General features: G+C 37.8%; 1 protein-coding gene across 1 annotated transcript; it reads right to left on the bottom strand.

Moving 5' to 3' along the window:
- Window positions 1–15,812: 15,812 nt before the first annotated feature.
- LOC128664910 (uncharacterized) lies at window positions 15,813–16,211 on the bottom strand. The gene has a single exon (XM_053719702.1). It carries the CDS (start codon window positions 16,209–16,211, stop codon window positions 15,813–15,815), a length of 399 nt encoding a protein of 132 aa, XP_053575677.1.
- Between the last annotated feature and the right edge of the window lie 647 nt (window positions 16,212–16,858).

Below are 16,858 nucleotides of genomic sequence, written 5' to 3'. Positions count from 1 at the left end.
GTATGCATATATCTGAGTGTATATATCTGTGCATGTGGAGGGGCGTGTGTATGCGTATATCTGTGTGTATATATCTGTGCATGTGGAGGGGCGTGTGTATGCGTATATCTGTGTGTTTATATCTGTACATGTGGAGGGGCGTGTGTATGTGTATATCTGTGTGTATATATCTGTATATGTACAGGGGCGTATGTGTGTTTATGCGTATATATGTGTGTATATATCTGTACATGTGGAGGGCCGTGTGTGTATGTGTATATATGTGTGTATATATCTGTACATGTGGAGGTTCATGTGTGTATATGTATATCTGTGTGTATTTATCTGTACATGTGGAGGGCCGTGTGTATGTGTATATCTGTGTGTAAATCTGTACATGTGGAGTGGCGTGTGTATGTGTATATCTGTGTGTATATATCTGTACATGTGGAGGGGCATGTGTGTATGTGTACTGTATATCTGTGTGTGTGAAAAATACATATGTCAGGGTTGTTATAATGGAACTTATTCAAAACATTCTTTAAACAGCCCTGACGTATGTATTTTTCATATGTGTCCCTTTTTAAAGCAGCAATATGGTCGTCCTAGGAGTGGCATGTGCGTGTGTATGTGTATATCTATGTGGATTTATCTCTACTTGTGGAGGGGCATGTGTGAGTGTGTATAGCTGCATGTTTATATATCTGTACATGCAGAGGTGTGTATTTGTGCATGTGTGTGCAGTTAAGTATTAAGCTGTTAATTCTGACACTTTACAATGCCCCATAATACATAAACCAAAACAGTGGCACTCATGCAAGATCATGTTTCAGGCTTAACCTATATTTTCCAGCATTTTTTTACTTCAGGTTTCTGCTTACACAGACGGAATTTTCTCTTGTTAAGTGTATCCAGTCCACGGATCATCCATTACTTGTGGGATATTCTCCTTCCCAACAGGAAGTTGCAAGAGGATCACCCACAGCAGAGCTGCTATATAGCTCCTCCCCTCACTGCCATATCCAGTCATTCTCTTGCAACTCTCAACAAAGATGGACGTAGTAAGAGGAGAGTGGTGTATTATAGTTAGTTTTTTAACTTCAATCAAAAGTTTGTTATTTTTAAATGGTACCGGAGTGTACTGTTTCATCTCAGGCAGCATTAGAAGAAGAATCTGCCTGTGATTTCTATGATCTTAGCAGAAGTAACTAAGATTCATTGCTGTTCTCACATATTCTGAGGAGTGAGGTAACTTCAGAGAGGGAATGGCGTGCAGGTTTTCCTGCAATAAGGTATGTGCAGTTAATATTTTTCTAGGGATGGAATTTGCTAGAAAATGCTGCTGATACCAGATTAATGTAAGTAAAGCCTTAAATAGTATCAGGCTTATTAATGTAAGTAAAGCCTTAAATAGTATCAGGCTTATTAATAGAGATACATACTCTTATAAAAGTGTAATATAAAACGTTTGCTGGCATGTTTAATCGTTTTTATATATGTTTGGTGACAAAACTTATTGGGGCCTAGTTTTTTTCCACATGGCTGGTTTGATTTTTGCCTAGAAACAGTTCCTGAGGCTTTCCACTGTTGCAATATGAGTGGGAAGGGCCTATTTTAGTGCTTTTCTGTGCAGATAAAAATACTGACAGAGACATTCAGCTTCTTCCTGCATGATCCAGGACATCTCTGAAGGGCTCAAAAGGCTTCAAAGTCGTGTTTGAGGAGGGTAACAATCACAGTAGACAGTGGCAGTTGTTGTGACTGTGTTTAAAAAACGTTTTTTTCATTTATTATTCTGTTTTTGTTATTAAGGGGTTAATCATCCATTTGCAAGTTGGTGCAATGCTCTGCTCTGCTGACTTGTTACATACACTGTAAATATTTTGTTAGTGTAACTGCCTTTTTTTCACTGTTATTTAAAATTTTGTCAAAATTTGTTTCTCTTAAAGGCACAGTAACGTTTTTTATATTGCTTGTTAACTTGCTTTAAAGTGTTTTCCAAGCTTGCTAGTCTCATTGCTAGTCTGTACAAACATGTCTGAAACAGAGAATACTTGTTCATTATGTTTAAAAGCCATGGTGGAGCCCCATAGGAGAATGTGTACTAAATGTATTGATTTCACCTTAAACAGTAAAGATCAGTCTTTATCTATAAAATAATTGTCACCAGAGGGGTCTGTCGAGGGGGAAGTTATGCCGACTAACTCTCCCCACGTGTCGGACCCTTCGCCTCCCGCTCAAGGGACGCACGCTAATATGGCGCCAAGTACATCAGGGACGCCCATAGCGATTACTTTGCAGGACATGGCTGCAATCATGAATAATACCCTGTCAGAGGTATTATCCAGATTGCCTGAATTGAGAGGCAAGCGCGATAGCTCTGGGGTTAGACGAGATACAGAGCGTGTAGATGCTGTAAAAGCCATGTCTGATACTGCGTCACAATATGCAGAACCTGAGGACGGAGAGCTTCAGTCTGTGGGTGACGTCTCTGTATCGGGGAGACCTGATTCAGAGATTTCTAATTTTAAATTTAAGCTTGAGAACCTCCGTGTATTGCTTGGGGAGGTATTAGCTGCTCTGAATGACTGTGACACAATTGCAGTGCCAGAGAAATTGTGTAGGCTGGATAAATACTATGCAGTGCCGGTGAGTACTGATGTTTTTCCAATACCTAAAAGGCTTACAGAAATTATTAGTAAGGAGTGGGATAGGCCCGGTGTGCCCTTTTCCCCACCTCCTATATTTAGAAAAATGTTTCCAATAGATGCCACTACACGGGACTTATGGCAGACTGTCCCTAAGGTGGAGGGAGCAGTTTCTACTTTAGCAAAGCGTACCACTATCCCGGTTGAGGACAGTTGTGCTTTTTCAGATCCAATGGATAAAAAAATTAGAGGGTTACCTTAAGAAAATGTTTATTCAACAAGGTTTTATTTTACAGCCCCTTGCATGCATTGCACCTGTCACTGCTGCGGCGGCATTCTGGTTTGAGGCCCTGGAAGAGGCCATCCATACAGCTCCATTGACTGAAATTGTTGACAAGCTTAGAACTCTTAAGCTAGCTAACTCATTTGTTTCTGATGCCATTGTTCATTTGACTAAACTAACGGCTAAGAATTCCGGATTCGCCATCCAGGCGCGTAGGCCGCTATGGCTCAAATCCTGGTCAGCTGATGTGACTTCAAAGTCTAAATTACTCAACATTCCTTTCAAGGGGCAGACCTTATTCGGGCCTGGTTTGAAAGAAATTATTGCTGACATTACTGGAGGTAAGGGTCATACCCTTCCTCAGGACAGGGCCAAATCAAAGGCCAAACAGTCTAATTTTTGTGCCTTTCGAAATTTCAAGGAAGGTGCAGCATCAACTTCCTCTGCTTCAAAACAAGAGAGAACTTTTGCTCAATCCAAGCAGGCCTGGAAACCTAACCAGTCCTGGAACAAAGGCAAGCAGGCCAACGGATCTAGTAGGGGGCAGACTCTCTCTCTTCGCCCAGGCGTGGGCAAGAGATGTTCAGGATCCCTGGGCGTTGGAGATCATATCTCAGGTATATCTTCTGGACTTCAAAGCTTCTCCTCCACAAGGGAGATTTCACCTTTCAAGATTATCTGCAAACCAGATAAAGAAAGAGGCATTCCTAAGCTGTGTACAAGATCTCCTTGTAATGGGAGTGATCCATCCAGTTCCGCGGACGGAACAAGGGCAGGGGTTTTATTCAAATCTGTTTGTGGTTCCCAAAAAAGAGGGAACCTTCAGACCAATTTTGGATTTAAAAATCCTAAACAAATTCCTCAGAGTTCCGTCATTCAAGATGGAAACTATTCAAACCATTTTACCCATGATCCAAGAGGGTTAGTACATGACCACAGTGGACTTAAAGGATGCCTACCTTCACATTCCGATTCATAAGAATCATCATCAGTTCCTGAGGTTCGCCTTTCTAGACAGGCATTACCAATTTGTAGCTCTTCCATTCGGGTTGGCTACAGCCCCAAGAATTTTTACAAAGGTTCTGGGCTCACTTCTGGTGGTCCTAAGACCGCAAGGCAGAGCGGTGGCTCCTTACCTGGACGATATCCTGATACAGGCGTCAAGCTTTCAAATTGCCAAATCTCATACAGAGATAGTTCTGGCATTCCTGAGGTCGCATGGGTGGAAAGTGAACGAAGAAAAGAGTTCTCTATCTCCTCTCACGAGGGTTTCCTTCCTAGGGACTCTAATAGATTCTGTAGAAATGAAAATGTACCTGACGGAGTCCAGGTTATCAAAACTTCTAAATGCTTGCTGTGTTCTTCACTCCATTCCGCGCCCCACGGTGGCTCAGTGCATGGAAGTAATTGGCTTAATGGTAGCGGCGATGGACCTAGTGCCATTCGCGCGCCTGCATCTCAGACCGCTGCAATTATGCATGCTCAGTCAGTGGAATGGGGATTACACAGATTTGTCCCCTCTACTAAATCTGGATCAGGAAGCCAGAGATTCTCTTCTCTGGTGGTTATCTCGGGCCCATCTGTCCCAGGTTATGACCTTTCGCAGACCAGATTGGACAATTGTAACAACAGATGCCAGCCTTCTAGGTTGGGGTGCAGTCTGGAACTCCCTGAAGGCTCAGGGTTCATGGACTCAGGAGGAGAAACTCCTCCCAATAAATATTCTGGAATTAAGAGCAATTTTCAATGCTCTTCTGGCTTGGCCTCAGCTATCAACACTGAGGTTCATCAGATTTCAGTCGGACAACATCACGACTGTGGCTTACATCAACCATCAAGGGGGAACCAGGAGTTCCCTAGCGATATCAGAAGTCTCCAAGATAATTCGCTGGGCAGAGACTCACTCTTGCCACCTGTCAGCGATCCATATCCCAGGTGTAGAGAACTGGGAGGCGGATTTTCTAAGTCGTCAGACTTTTCATCCGGGGGAATGGGAACTCCATCCGGAGGTGTTTGCTCAATTGGTTCTCCGTTGGGGCAAACCAGAATTGGATCTCATGGCATCTCGCCAGAACGCCAAGCTTCCTTGTTACGGATCCAGGTCCAGGGACCTAGAAGCGGCACTGATAGATGCTCTAGCAGCGTCTTGGTTCTTCAACCTGGCTTATGTGTTTCCACCGTTTCCTCTGCTCCCTCGTCTGATTGCCAAAATCAAACAGGAAAGAGCATCGGTGATATTGATAGCGCCTGCGTGGCCACGCAGGACCTGGTATGCAGACCTAGTGGATATGTCATCCTTTCCACCATGGACTCTGCTTCTGAGACAAGACCTTCTAATACAAGGTCCTTTCAATCATCCGAATCTACTTTCTCTGAGACTGACTGCATGGAGATTGAACGCTTGATCCTATCAAAGCGTGGCTTCTCCGAGTCAGTAATTGATACCTTAATACAGGCACGAAAGCCTGTCACCAGGAAAATTTACCACAAGATATGGCGTAAATATCTTCATTGGTGTGAATCCAAGAATTACTCATGGTAGGGTTAGGATTCCTAGGATATTGTCCTTCCTCCAAGAGGGTTTGGACAAAGGATTATCAGCTAGTTCTTTAAAGGGACAGATTTCTGCTCTGTCTATTCTTTTACAAAAGGGTCTGGCAGAAGTTCCAGACGTTCAGGCATTTTGTCAGGCTTTAGTTAGAATTAAGCCTGTGTTTAAACATGTTGCTCCTCCATGGAGCTTAAACTTGGTTCTTAAAGTTCTTCAAGGGGTTCCGTTTGAACCCCTTCATTCTATTGATATCAAACTTCTTTCATGGAAAGTTATTTTTCTGGTGGCTATTTCCTCGGCTCGAAGAGTCTCGGAGTTATCTGCCTTGCATTGTGATTCTCCTTATCTGATCTTTCATTCAGATAAAGTTGTTCTGCGTACAAAACCTGGGTTTTTACCTAAGGTGGTTTCTAACAAGAATATCAATCAAGAGATTGTTGTTCCATCATTATGTCCTAATCCTTCTTCAAAGAAGGAACGTCTTTTGCATAATCTAGACGTAGTCCGTGCCTTGAAGTTTTACTTACAGGCTACTAAAGATTTTCGCCAAACATCTAACCTGTTTGTTGTTTACTCTGGACAGAGGAGAGGTCAGAAGGCCTCGGCAACCTCTCTTTCTTTTTGGCTTCGGAGTATAATCCGTTTAGCCTATGAGACTGCTGGACAGCAGCCTCCTGAAAGGATTACAGCTCATTCTGCTAGAGCTGTGGCTTCCACCTGGGCCTTTAAAAATGAGGCCTCTGTTGAACAGATTTGGAAGGCTGCAACTTGGTCTTCCCTTCATACTTTTTCCAAATTTGACAAATTTGATACTTTTGCTTCTTCAGGGGCTGTTTTTGGGAGAAGGTTCTACAGGTAGTGGTTCCTTCCGTTTAAGTTACTGCCTTGTCCCTCCCATCATCCGTGTACTTTAGCTTTGGTATTGGTATCCCACAAGTAATGGATGATCTGTGGACTGGATACACTTAACAAGAGAAAACATAATTTATGCTTACCTGATAAATTTATTTCTCTTGTAGTGTATCCAGTCCACGGCCCGCCCTGTCCTTTTAATGCAGGTCTAAATTTTAATTAAACTACAGTCACCACTGCACCCTATGGTTTTTCACATTTCCCCGTACATGGAGAAATAAAAGTGGAAAAAAAAACCTAACTTACTCACGCGCAAACCCGATTGCATATTCTCATGTGAGCTAACCTGACATGAAAAAAATTAATATTTCACATTACAATGTTCTTCACATACAAGAATATGTTCATTTATTCTTAACTAAATATCTCTATATGCAGTATATCCGATGATTTATTATTACAATATATATTTATGTGTGTATATATATATATATATATATATATATATATATATATATATATATATATATATATATATATAGTATATATACATGATTATATATATATATATATATATATATAAAATCATGTATATATACTGTATATATATATATATATATATATATATATATATATATATATATATATATATATATATATATATATATACAGTATATATACATGATTTTATATATATATATATATATATATATATATTTAGAAATACATTGGACAGATTTAAAATATTTACAGTACATACACAGTTTAACACTTTATTAAATATGAATATTGCATAAATAAAATTGTACATGTTTTCATTTACTTAACTGCAAAGGGCTCCCATGTCTACGTGTGTGTGTGCATATGTATTTATGTGTTTATATTTGTATATTTGTTCGTAAATACATACATATATAAATACATTTTACAATAAGTGTATGCTCTGTCTGCATAACAAAAGACAAATCTTGGGTTTCATGTCCCTTTAAACAAATATATAAGTTCCCCCTTGTCGTGAATTTGCATTGTGCTTTTCTCACTTTATTATATTATATTTTTTCCTATTGCAAGATCATGATTTAGTGCAAACCCATACTGTTCATTTGTGCTTAAGAATTAATCACAGTAAACATTTTCATAAGGATAATTAAACAAGGGACTCCAAAGTAATTATTTTGTTACATATTTTGACACATTATCTCTGCAAACTCTATTGAGATTTCAACAGATTTGCAACATTTTAACAGTTACTGCTTCATTAATAGTGGTTAGGTTACTCCTCGTAATTGTCTTTAAATCAATGTCAGAAAATTCACAGTAAATCTTAATATTTCCCAGCTTAAGTGATATTTGAACATTAAAGTGAATGTCAAGTTTAATGAGAAATTGCCAGTTTTTTTAAAATACTCTTAAAATACTCTTAAAATCAGGGGCACTGTCGTTACATTTAAGCGTCTTTTTTCAAATACTTACCTTTTTCTTTATGAAACAAGACCAGCGATCCTCCGCCTGCAGCTGCTGCTGTTCTTAGCACAGAGATCAATCATTGATCATTGTGTAGCCTCACAAGCTAGACGCCTTGGGGTGCACACAATGATTGGAGGAAGTCGGATTCGTCATTGCTGTGCCAAGTAAGCAGGATCTGCGGGCGGATGATCTCTGGGCTGTTTTCATAAAGAAAAAGGTAAGTATTTGAAAAAAGATGTAACATTTAATGAATGAAAAACTGGGCACTTTCTCATTAAACTTGACATTCACTTTAATGCCTGTCCTGGGATTAATATAAGACAAAAATAAAAATTTACATTTTATTTTTCATTAATTTTTTTTCTTTTACTTCCTTGATTATGTTTGACACAATCTATCTATCATCTATCTATCTATCTATCTATCTATCTATCTATCTATCTATCTATCTATCTATCTACCATCTATCTCTCTATCATCTATCTATCTATCTATCTATCTATCTATCTATCTATCTATCTCTCTATCTATCTATCTATAAGAAAAAGAGATCTTACAGCGCTATAAGGAGATATGCGACCTGTGGCTCCTGTCTAAAGTGGGTCCTCAGCTACCCACAAGGATAAGAATCTAAAAGCAGGGGGGTTAGAGTGGAGCGCCAAAAAGCAAGGTCTATTGAGAATATACTATAGTAATAATTATATGTTTATCTAAACCATATATTTGAGTATGACAATGTATCGAGATGTACATATAAACCAAGATAAATAAGTGTACCATACAGGTTACAAGTGCACAAAGCAGTACAAATTACAGTACTTAAAATACAAAATAATTTATTCACATAATACACATGGACCCATGAAGACATTAAAAAAGATTAAAACAAATGACAAATTATATGTATTTGGCAGATAAAAACAAGTAACAAAGTATATGAGATTTGCAGGTTTGAGATTGGCAGTGTGTTAGCACTGACAGTGTTAATCTCAAAATCAAATGGCTAGTACAAATGTGTTGAAAAAAGACGATCAAAAAATGAATAGGTGTGTTGAAAAAGGATGTGTTGAAAAATGAAATTAGTCCAACTAGAATGGGTGTTCTGATGTTGTGACAGTTCTCCTCATCTACTATCCAAATTATGAGTATAAGTTGAAGTTGAAAAACACAAAGTGAAAAATTGCAAAGTGAAAAAATACAACCGAATAAAACCAGTCCAAAAATTAAGTAGTCCAAAAATTAATCCAAAAATAACAGGAATTAAAACAACAACTGGTGTGTACACAAACTAGTGCAATATCAACAAAAGAGTGTTGGTGATCGTATCAAAAATAGAATAGAATGAGAATGTTGCGAAAAAAGGGGGTGTTTAAAGTGTCAGTTAGTCGTTGATCCGATCGATGGGAAAATGTGATTCAAAAATAAAACAAAAAATAAAACAGCAAAGTCCTCAAAACTGTTAAGTGATATAGGAGGGAGCCTCTCTGGCTCACCTGGTCTGTGGAGGGCAAGATCACTGATACTCCAGAATCTGTCTCTGTACTCCTCTAGGTAGCGGTCAGCGGTTAGTGTCATTTTACAACTATCAACCCTGATCTATTTTGTGTTTACCTTCTGCAGCGGAACCCGTCTCTGAGCCAATAAGCAGCGTCAGTATTTATTAGTTTCATTAGCTGTAAAGGGTTAAACACCTGAAGCACGCTAATCCTGAGCTTTCTTCCGAGAGCACCAGGCTGTGTTAATATAAGGCTTAGCGCTGTGGATCCCAGAGCCTAGGCTAAAGGTATAAGGTAATTTAGCGCAAGCTCTCGAATCGGCCAAGCTAAGTCTGGCATTGGCGCAACTGAATAAGCATCAGCATAAGTGTGGTTTTCATGTTCTCTAGATGTAAGTATAAGGCAACAGGTGAAAATGTTCACCTGTAGCAAAGGAATGTTTATATTTGTTTAATTAAAACTAATACAAATGTTCCCTGAATATTTAGTATTTGTTTTGGTTTAAAGGGACAGTCTAGTCAAAATTAAACTTTCATGATTCAGATAGGGCATGTACTTTTAAACAACTTTGCAGTTTACTTTTATCATTACATTTGCTTTGTTCTCTTGGTATTCTTAGTTGAAAGCTAAACCAAGGTAGGCTCATATGCTAATTGTAAACCCTTTAAGGCCACCTCTTATCTCAATGCATTGACAGTTTTTCACAGCTAGAGGGCGTTAGTTCATGTTTGCCATATAGATACCATTGTGCTCATGCCCGTGGAGTTACTTATGAGAGGGCTCTGATTGGCCATAATTAAAGTCTGTCAAAAGAACTGAGACAAGGGGGCAGTCTGCAGAGGCTTAGACATAAGGTAATCACAGAGGTAAAAAGTATATTAATATAACAGTGTTGGTTATGCAAAACTGGGGAATGAGTAATAAAGGGATTATATATCTTTTTAAACAATCAAAATTGTAGTGTAGACTGTCCCTTTAAACTAAGCAAATACTGAATAGTACAGCAGATAAATATTCCTCATAAACAGAGTTTAAATCGGAGTTTTTTGTTCCGAAAGATTTTTACTGCGCACAAGACTAGTAAGAAACCCTTATCAAGGCAGGAAGGAGAGTACATAGCAACAGCAATTCTTTTTTTAAAAAAAACAGGTAAATATGTGATAATTGCACTGCAGAGCTTTTCTGTTTTCTAGGGAACATAATGACATGTTGCTTTGGGAACACCCAGTTAAGATGTTAAGCAGAAAGTGATCATTTTTTAGATGAAACAAAATAAAAGTACATGACACACGCCGATAAAGCATTCAATTGCCAGCTAAAAAGGACATTTTGTGATCTCTAAATGTGCAGTGGAAATAAAACATTTGACAATATTTCAGGCAAAAAGCTTAAATGACCCTTTACTGCACTCAAACAAACTAATCATACACATTTAACACTGCCTTTCTGTGTTGCTGTACTAGTCAATTAAAGAATTCCATTACTTATTATTATTATTATTATTATTATCAGTGATATATATATATATATATATATATATATATATATATATATATATATATATATATATATAAGGTGCAAACATTGTATGCAGCACTAAGGTACATTGTACTACATTATATTAAAGGGACATGAAACCCAAATTATTTCATGTTTTAGATAGAGATTACAATTTAAAAATAGTCTCAAATGTACTTATATTCTCAAATTTGCTTTGTTGTTATGTTATTCTTTGTTGAAGAGATGCTTAGATTAGTAGCGTGCATGTGTCTGGAGCGCTACATGATAGGAAATAGTGCTTCCATCTAGAGCTCTTGCTAATGTATAACATTATTATAAAGCTGCTGCCATCTAGTGCTCTTGCTAATGTATAACATTATTATAAAGCTGCTGCCATCTAGTGCTCTTGCTAATGTATAGCATTATTATAAAGCTGCTGCCATCTAGTGCTCTTGCTAATGTATAACATTATTATAAAGCTGCTGCCATCTAGTGCTCTTGCTAATGTATAACATTATTATAAAGCTGCTGCCATCTAGTGCTCTTGCTACTGTATAACATTATTATAAAGCTGCTGACATCTAGTGCTCTTGCTAATGTATAAAATTATTATAAAGTTGCTGCCATCTAGTGCTCTTGCTAATGTATAACATTATTATAACACTGCTGCCATATAGTGCTCTTGCTAATGTATAACATTATTATAAAGCTGCTGCCATCTAGTGCTATTGCTAATGTATAACATTGTTATAAAACTGCTGCCATCTAGTGCTCTTGCTAATGTATAACATTATTATAAAGCTGCTGCCATCTAGTGCTCTTGCTAAAGTATAGCATTATTATAAAACTGCTGCCATCTAGTGCTCTTGCTAATGTATAACATTATTATAAAGCTGCTGTTTTCTAGTGCTCTTGTTAATGTATAACATTATTATAAAGCTGCTGCCATCTAGTGCTCTTGCTAATGTATAACATAATTATAAAGCTTCTGTCATCTAGTGCACTTGCTAATGTATAACATTATTATAATGCTGCTGCCATCTAGTGCTCTTGCTAATGTATAACATTATTATAAAGCTGCTGCCATCTAGTGCTCTAGCTAATGTATAACATTATTATAAAGCTGCTGCCATCTAATGCTCTTGCTAATGTATAACATTATTATAAAGCTGCTGCTTTCTAGTGCTCTTGCTAATGTATAACATTGTTATAAAGCTACTGCCATCTAGTGCTCTTGCTAATGTATAACATTATTATAATGCTGCTGCCATCTAGTGCTCTTGCTAATGTATAACATTATTTTAAAGCTGCTACCATCTAGTGTTCTTGCTATTGTATACCATTATTATAAAGCTGCTGCCATCTAGTGCTCTTGCTAATGTATAACATTGTTATAAAGCGGCTGCCATCTAGTGTTCTTGCTAATGTATAACATTATAATAAAGCTGCTGCCATCTAGTGCTCTTGCTAATGTATAATATTATTATAAAACTGCTGCCATCTAGTGCTCTTGCTAATGTATAACATTGTTATAAAGCTGCTGCCATCTAGTGTTCTTGCTAATGTATAACATTATTATAAAGCTGCTGCCATCTAGTGCTCTTGCTAATGTATAACATTATTATAAAACTGCTGCCATCTAGTGCTGCTGCTAATGTATAAAATTATTATAAAGCTGCTGCCATCTAGTGCTCTTGCTAATGTATAATATTATTATAAAGCTGCTGCCATCTAGTACTCTTGCTAATGTATAAAATTGTTATAAAGCTGCTGCCATCTAGTGATCTTGCTAATGTATAACATTATTATAAAGCTGCTGACATCTAGTGCTCTTGCTAATGTATAACATAATTATAAAGCTGCTGCCATCTAGTGCTCTTGCTAATATATAACATAATTATAAAGCTGCTGCCATCTAGTGATCTTCCTAATGTATAAAATTATTATAAAGCTGCTGCCATCTAGTGCTCTTGCTAATGTATAACATTATTATAAAGCTGCTGCCATCTAGTGCTCTTGCTAATGTATAGCATTATTATAAAAACTGCTGCAATCTAGTGCTCTTGCTAATGTATAACATTATTATAAAGATGCTGTTTTCTAGTGTTCTTGTTAATGTATAACATTATTATAAAGCTGCTGCCATCTAGTGCTCTTGCTAATGTATAACATAATTATAAAGCTTCTGCCATCTAGTGCTCTTGCTAATGTATAAAATTATTATAAAGCTGCTGCCATCTAGTGCTCTTGCTGTGAAGATTACTTTTATCAACATTATAATAAAGTAAATTATCACTATGTTTCTGAGTGTTTGTTTTCATTTTCTCCCTGATATCATTTCTAGTTAAAAGGGAACCTGTATGAAAACAATATTATTGTAGGATAAGTGAAAAAGACAGATCTCTGAACTGAATAACTGACAGTCAGAGAGACTCAAAACTAAGTAAAAATATAGCAAGTGAATGACTGAGTTATAAGAGAAAAATGAACATTATATGTAAGTAAGTCACAGTAATGTCTTAAGGTAATAATATGAAAATTCAGTCACAATAAAGATGTTATGAAGATCTCCTAGTGAATAGTGATAAAGTGGATAAAGCTTACATAACGGAGTTGTTGTATTATCAAATGAAATGACCGGGAATGTGCTGTTTAACAGTCTCTTTTGATACGAGGTGGAGAGGGTTGTATTTGTGAGTAAAGTTGGAGATCTCGTTACTAGCATGCTTTAAATGTTAGATATGTACATACCTTGATAGTCCTTTAGTTGTAAGAATTAGCCCCTGTGAGCAATTGAATGTCCGTGCTGCTCTGTGCTGAGTGTTCAGCGTGTGTGGGGAGACTGGTGCGCTGACTGCACAGGATGTACAGCGGCATGTGACGTCACTATAACAAAGAGGCTTGAGGAGAAGTCCCGCCTTGATGCAGTCTTGATCCGATGATCTGCTTGGTAAAAGGTATTTTAGAAATCCTCAGTGGTTTGGTTTGTTAATTCCAGTGAGGAAGTAGAAAGTAACTGAGTAAATAGTTACTTGAATATAGTACCATATAACTTTAGAGTAATAGAGTGGTAGGTAAGGATGGTTTAATTAGTTTGCAGAGACCAAGGAGTTTTAGAACAAACTTCCCTCAGACTGCAATAATCAAGCAATGCAGTGAGGAGAAGGAGTGACTTAAATAGGGCTAAAGAATAGGGAGGAGATCCTGATTTAAAGGTATAGTCTTAGGCAGAATCATGACAGATCCCCCCTGTCAAGAACCCCCCCACAAGATTGGGGTCCAGGCTTCAGAGGATAATATGAGTGAAAATCCGCCAATAGAGTTGGAGCATTCAAATCCCGAATCGGAACCCAAGAGTTTTCACTGTCATCATAACCTTTCCAGTGAACCAGGTATTCCAGTGTCCCTCTTCGACGTCTGGAGTCCAATATCAGATCAACTTCATAATCCAGAGGATCCAGAATTGTAGGTCTGTAGACAAGAGGTTGCGGAATCCCTTTCCCCTGATAGGGTTTCAAAAGCGAAACATGAAAGGAGGGATGGATATGCATATCTGTTGGCAGTTTTAAGGTCACGGCGTTGTCATTAATGACTTTGACAATAGGGAACGGACCAATAAATTGAGCAGCTAATTTTTTAGAAGGTACTGGAAGTTTTATGTTTTTGTGGACAACCAAACAAGATCATTAAGTTTATACACAGGTGCTGGAGTTCTCTTTTTATCATAGTATGTTTTCTGAGACTTCTTAGCCTCACTGAGATGATCCTGCAGCGTTGTCATGACAGCCTTCAAACTGTCAGTGTAAGTTGAAACAGAGGGTGATTGGGAACAAGTTAAAGTGTTGGGGTAAGGTCTGGGATGATAACCATATGTGGCATAAAATGGGGTGACATTAGTTGATGAATTAACAGAATTGTTATAAGCGAACTCAGCGGTCGGTAACAGAATGTACCAATCATTCTGTTGTGTCGATATGAAGCATCTGAGATATTGCTCCAGGGTCTGGTTCAGACGCTCAGTGAGCCCGTTAGATTGCGGGTGAAAAGCTGTAGTGAACCTAAGTGTTATATGCAATGTTTGACATAAATATCTCCAAAATTTAGAGGTAAATTGACTACCCCGATCGGACACAATCGATGCTGGTAATCCATGTAATTTGACAATGTGGTCATTAAAAACTGTAGCCGTTGTGATGGCTGTAGGTGTCTTCTTCAAGGGAATAAAATGAGCCAATGTCGTTAGATGATCCACAACTACCATTATTGTGTTATGAGCATGTGATTGTGGTAAATCCACAATGAAATCTAAGGATATAACATCCCAAGGTTTCTGTGGTATAGGAAGTGGACATAATAATCCATACGGTTTGTGGTGCTCTTTCTTTTTGGTTGCGCAAATTTGGCAATTGAGACTATAATCTTGAACTGCCATTTTCATTTGCGGCCACCAGTAGTTTCTTTTGATTAACTCATTCGTCTTTTCGATACCAGGGTGTCCCGCTAATGGAGTATTATGGTGTTGTTGGATTATCTGTTTTCTCAAACAGCTCGGTACATAAATTTTTTCTTTGTACATGTAAAGTCCTGACTCAGAGTCGGGAGAACATATAGGAGGTATTTCTAAATCAGATTGTTGTGCTTGATTATAAGTCAGATGTTACCAAGGTTGTGGAACCAATTATTTTCGTGAGAGGAATTACCTGAGTCATATTTTCAGATTCTTCGGTTAATTCAAATGACCTGGAAATGGCATCAGCTTTTGTATTCTTTGTTCCGGGTATATGTGTGAGGGTAAAATTGAATCGATCCAGGAATAGAGCCCATCGAACTTGTCTGGAGGATAATGTTTTATTCTTTTTGAGATATTGGAGATTCTTGTGGTCTGTAAACACCTGAAATGGCTGTGTGGTACCTTCAAGTAGGTGTCTCCAATGTTCCATAGCTGACTTCATAGCTAATAACTCCTTATCTCCAACCGAATAGTTTCTTTCTGCAGGTGTTAATCGACGAGAGAAGTAGGCTACAGGATGTTGAAATTAATCCTCCTGTCCTGGTTGTGAAAGTATGGCACCAATTCCTACATTTGATGCATCAACCTCCAAAGTATAAGGTAGTTCAGGATCAGGTAACCTTAAAACTGGTGCTGTAGTAAATTCTTTCTTTAGTTGTTGAAATGCTTGTTCTGTTTTTGAATCCCATAAGTATTTCTGTTTCCCAGTTAGTTGTGTCAATGGTTGGACGATAGAAGAGAAGTGATTGATGAATTTTCTGTAAAAATTGGTGAAACCCAAGAACCTCTGTAAGGATTTCATAGAGGTTGGGGTAGGCCAATTTGCAATAGCTGTTAGTTTTTCTGGATCCATTTGTATACCTTTGGGTGATATGATATACCCTAGGAATTTGATGGTGTCTTTGTGAAATTGACATTTCTCCATCTTTGCATACAAATGGTGGTCTCTTAGGGTTGCTAAAACCCATCTGACATGCTTTTTGTGATCTGTTAAGTTTTTCGAGTATATGAGATTATCGTCCAGATACACAATGACACACACATCCATTAATTCTTTAAATATTTCATTAATAAAGAATTGCAATGTAGCTGGAGCATTTGTTAAACCGAATGGCATTACATTATATTGGAACAATCCATATCTGGTTTTAAATGCTGTCTTCCACTTCATCCCCAGTCTTCATACGAATTAAATTGTAAGCGCCTTTAAGATCTAACTTCGTAAAGATGGTGGCTTCATGAAGGCGTTCGATTATTTCTGGGATGAGTGGTAATGGATATCGATTTTTAATGGTGACAGCATTTAATGCTCGATAATCTATGATCGGTCTTAGTGTTCCGTCTTTGTTTGTCACAAAGAATATTGCTGAAGCAATTGGAGAAGATGAGGGAGAGATAAAACCTTTTTTAAGATTTTCATCCAAGTATTCTCTCAGATGTTTTAATTCTTTCTGTGAAAGAGGGAAAATCCTTCCCGATGGTATTTCTATGCCAGGTTTAGTGTCTATCGGGCAATCGAAATGCCTGTGAGGTGGAATGGTTTCAGCATGTTTTAAGTTGAATACATCACTA

Source organism: Bombina bombina, chromosome 6 (assembly GCF_027579735.1).
Source record: "Bombina bombina isolate aBomBom1 chromosome 6, aBomBom1.pri, whole genome shotgun sequence".
Taxonomy (NCBI): Eukaryota; Metazoa; Chordata; class Amphibia; order Anura; family Bombinatoridae; genus Bombina; species Bombina bombina.
This window is presented reverse-complemented; position numbering and strand designations above follow the sequence as displayed.

What these genes read in the sequence shown, in the direction of transcription:
- LOC128664910 (XM_053719702.1), bottom strand. Translation starts at nt 16,211, where the DNA reads ATGGAGAAATGTCAATTTCACAAAGACACCATCAAATTCCTAGGGTAT.